General features: G+C 49.6%; 1 protein-coding gene across 1 annotated transcript in view; it reads left to right on the top strand.

Annotated features, from left to right (window-relative positions):
• Nucleotides 1-308: 308 nt before the first annotated feature.
• Nucleotides 309-4,282, top strand: part of Lrit1 (leucine-rich repeat, immunoglobulin-like and transmembrane domains 1) — an 11,750-nt gene continuing 7,776 nt past the window's right edge. Inside the window, exons 1-2 of the mRNA XM_013032083.1 lie at nucleotides 309-430; nucleotides 3,592-4,058. Coding sequence (XP_012887537.1) covers nucleotides 309-430; nucleotides 3,592-4,058 — 589 coding nt within the window. The remainder of the gene's footprint in view (nucleotides 431-3,591; nucleotides 4,059-4,282) is intronic.

Here is a 4,282-nt window from a genome sequence, read left to right on the forward strand (position 1 = left end):
GGCCAGCTGTGCACCTGCTTTGTCTTGCTGCATCCCAGACTTACTGGACCTGGAGCTGTTGCTATGGAAAGGGGTCCTCCATCCCCCGCCCTCAGGACTGAGTGATTCAGGAAGCAATAAGCGGCTGAGTGGTGTGGCTGGGGCTTCCCTCCCTAATCCCTAGCCTGTCCATGTTTATCCGATGGCCTTAGGCAGGGGTGTAGAGGGAGGGCAGCAAGCAAGTGGGCAGCTGCTGGGTTTGTGGGGCTGGCAGGACGGAGAAGACCAGGTCCAGGCCCCCTGCTCAGACCACAGAGGAGCCAGGAGTCATGTGGGTAGCAGCGGGCATGCTCTGGCTCCTGGTCTTTGGGGGGCCCTATCAAGCCTGGGGTTCCTGCCCCTCTCAATGCAGCTGCAGCCTTCACATCCTGGGCGATGGCAGTAAGGCCAGGTATGGCACTGGGGGTGAGGGTGGGGTGGGTTGCTAAGTCTTAGGCTGGGTTGGGAGGGATTGGATGCTCAGCCCTGATCCTTACCTGAGGCCATTTGATAAATAAGGACCTGCTGGACCCAGGGCCTGTGGCCCGTGACTGGGTGAGGCCCTGTCCTCCCTGGCTCTTGGAACCCAGACTCCTATGGGAGTTGTCTGTGCTCTTTCGTCTTCCAGCAAGCAGAAGGGCTGCTCTGACAAACAGCTAATCAAGGACCTTGACTTAGGAGAGTGGAAAGAGGTATTCCTTTTCCTGGACGTCTTCCCCATGTCCTTCTCTAGTATCCTGGTGGGGAGGAACCTTCTTTAAGGTCCAAGAAGTTCTCTCCTTACATCTTTCTTTTCCTCTCTTTGCTTCCTTCCATTTGATCTTCCTTTCTATGTCTCCCAGTCCCTTGTGTCCTCGGCCTCTTCCAATCCTATTCCTGGTCCCTGGGATACTCAGCCATATCCAGGAACTTCCCCTTACCCCTTCACACCATGATGCTTCTGTATGCCTTCCCTCTGGAAGCCCACAGGAGCTTCAGCCTTGACCCCTATTTGTGGGTGCTCCTAACTGCAGGAGTGTCCAGTCCATTCAAGCATGCTCTGTCCTTTCTCAGCTTCACTCTTTTTTTTTCTCCTGTGCTGGTCCTGGGGTTTGAATTTGGGGCCTGGGCACTGTCCCCAAGCTTCTTTTGCTCAAGGCTAATACTGTACCACTTGAGCCATAGTTCCACTTCCAGCTTTTTTTGGGGTAGTCTATTGGAGATAAGAATCTCATGGACTTTCCTGCTTGGCCTGGTTTTGAACTGCAATTCTCACATCTCAGCCTCCTGAGTAGCTAGGGTTACAGGCTTGAGCCACTGTTGTCTGGGTCAGCCTCATTCTTGACTTCCTTATCTACATCCCCATCTTCTCCTTATTCCTTTCTCAAGGCCATTGTGGTTTGTGGACCTTTGTTTTTATTGCTGAGGCTGATTTTCTACCTCTCTTCCACAGTCCATATACCATCTTTCCTCTAGTTTTTCTCAGCTTATCCATGAATGACCTCTATATTTCTTTACTTGCCAGGATTTCAGCTTCTGGTTCAGCCTTGTCCTACCAACTCCCCAATGTTTGGGAATTCCATCCTCTCTTTCTTTCCCTTGTCTTAGGTGGGTTCAGAAAGTCACTGCTGATTTCCAATCAGGAGAACATTACCAATGATTCTGTCAAGTTGATTCTGGGGGTGAAGGGAGGCAGAGATTGGAGAGAAACCCCTAAGAAAGACACCCTGTATGGTCTGAGGAATAGGAATAATCCCATATTTGGCTTAAGGGATGAATACTCTTAATATCAAATTCCCAGCATCTTCCCATCTGAGAGATCAGAGAAAAGCTCCTGCCAACAGAATTTCCTTTTGGATGGCAAGTGAAATTTGGAGAGAGGTTTCTAGAGGTCCCCAATATCAGAAGATAGCCTTTCCCTCCTCTAAAACTAGAGCTCTTACAATTGGTTATACCTTCCTGCTATGTACCAGCCTTCGGCATGGAGTGTCCTAGGAGAATGAGGCTCTGAGGTGTGGCAAAGGAATTGAGATCCCCTTTGTCCACAGGCATAGATTGTGTGTTTAGAACAAGGCTCCTTCTGAATCTCAACTACCTCCCTGACACCCAGATATAACCAGGCTTCTCAGAGACTCGATCGTGGTATTCATCCTGTACCGTACACCTGTATCATGAACGGGTTGTATGTCCTTGTGAGTGTGAAAGTGGTTGGGATGGTCCAGTCTAGACCCCTGGATTAATGTGTCTTCATGCTCTTTGTACCCAGGTTGTCCTAACAGTACTTGTGCTATTGGCTTAAGTGACCCTGCCCTACTTATTTGGTTCTTGACTGATGCTCTTGACTCTTTTCTCCCCCCTCCCCCCGTATTTTCCCATTGATTCCCTTCTTTCCACTCAAATCCTTTCCTTCTAGCTAACAACCTGTGTTTTGCCTTGAAAACACCATTTGTCTTCAATGGTTTATTTTTGTTGGTCATGAGTCTTGAACTCTGGTAGATTACTAAGGTAGATTACAAACTGTAGGAACCAAGGGCTGTGACTTCAGTCTCTTCTGATTGGCCAAACACTTGGTAGGCATTCTACCTCAATGGGAGCACCATTGCTGTGGCACCATTTATAAGGAAAAACAAGCCTAGCCCAGTTGCCTTGAGTAGCCTATGTATGGCATCAGGAAAGGTGGACTTGACCAATGCATGATGACATTACAGAAGATGACACCTTTAGCAGAGCAAAGTATGGTCATGCTACCTCAATCCAGTGTGAGTAGAGAAACCTTTGTTGAGATGGGTTCTGTACATGGGCTCGGCCCCAGTGCCCAGCCTCCACATTTTCCATCTCTTGGAACTATTACCCTCCTCCAACCCATTTTTCCATCTAACCTCGTGAGAGTGTACCATTCTTATTGATGGTATAAAACACAGCCCTAAATTGTAGCAGTCTTGGGGATAGAATTGCTTCCTGTGGTCTCTCAAACCTCAGCTTTAGACACACAAATAAGAGAACAAAGATTAGCATACCTGTTACTGTTGGGGCAGAAAGAACAATGGAAGGCACTAGTAAGACTCCCTGATCGATGATGAAGGTTTTGACAGTGACCAGTAACTCTAGATTCTTACAATGTGATGGGCATTAGGCTGAATTTGTACATTATCCCTTTTTAAAGAAATGTATTTATTGTGGTTTTTTTGGTCAGTACTGGGGCTTGAACTCAGGGCTTGGGCGCTATCCCTGAGCTTCTTTTGCTCAAGACTAATGCTCTACCACTTGAGCCACAGCTCTACATCCAGCTTTTTCTGGGTAGTTTTATTGGAGTAGTTTTATAAGAGTCACACAAACTTTTCTGTCCAGGAACTACTACCCTCAGATCTCAGCCTCCTGAGTAGCTAAGATTACAGGCATGAGCCACCAGTACCTGATAGACTCTGCTCTGAGATTAATAGTCCTCCACAAGGAAAGCACAAGCACGGGGCTGCTTGTTCCCAGGTCTCTCCAGAGCCCATCCTGCGATGGAGATCGTGTCCTGTGTTAACTGGCAGATCTGGGAGTCAAGTTCGTATGGGAAGTGGCTCAAATATTTCCCATTTTCTCTTCCAGGACAGTGATTTGCAGTGACCCGGATATGACCCTGCCACCAGCATCTATCCCTCCGGACACCTGCAGGCTTCGGCTAGAGCGGACGGCCATCCGCAGGGTGCCAGGGGATGCCTTCAGGTCTTTGGCCCACCTGGAGCAGCTGTGGCTGCCCTTCAATGCCCTCAGTGAGCTCAGTGTGCTCATGCTGCGGGGTCTGCATCGCCTGCGGGAGCTGCGGCTGCCTGGGAACCGCCTGGTCACCTTCCCCTGGGCTGTGCTCAGGGACGCCCCCCAGATGCGGCTGCTGGACCTGCAGGCCAACCGCCTCTCTGTGGTGCCCCCTGAGGCTGCGCGCTTCCTAGGAAATCTCACCTTCTTGGACCTCTCCAGTAACCAGCTGATGAGGCTGCCGCAGGAGCTGCTGCTCACCTGGGCTCACTTGAAGACAGGGTCTTTCCTTCCAGGCCACCACACCAGGCTGGTCCTAGGTAAGCGATGGCGTCCTCCATCTCAATTTCCCCTTAGGAGCCTTGAGGTCATGAATAAGTTCCTAAGCTTCTCTAAGTCTTTTCCTCCTCCTCCTTCCCTTCTTCCCCTTCTTCCCCCTCCTCCTCCTCCTCCTCTCCTTCTCCTTCTCCTTCTTCTTCTTCTTCTTCTTCTTCTTCTTCTTCTTCTTCTTCTTCTTCTTCTTCTTCTTCTTCTTCTTCTTCTT

The sequence above is a fragment of the Dipodomys ordii genome, unplaced genomic scaffold (assembly GCF_000151885.1).
Source record: "Dipodomys ordii isolate 6190 unplaced genomic scaffold, Dord_2.0 Scaffold148, whole genome shotgun sequence".
In the NCBI taxonomy this organism is placed as follows: Eukaryota; Metazoa; Chordata; class Mammalia; order Rodentia; family Heteromyidae; genus Dipodomys; species Dipodomys ordii.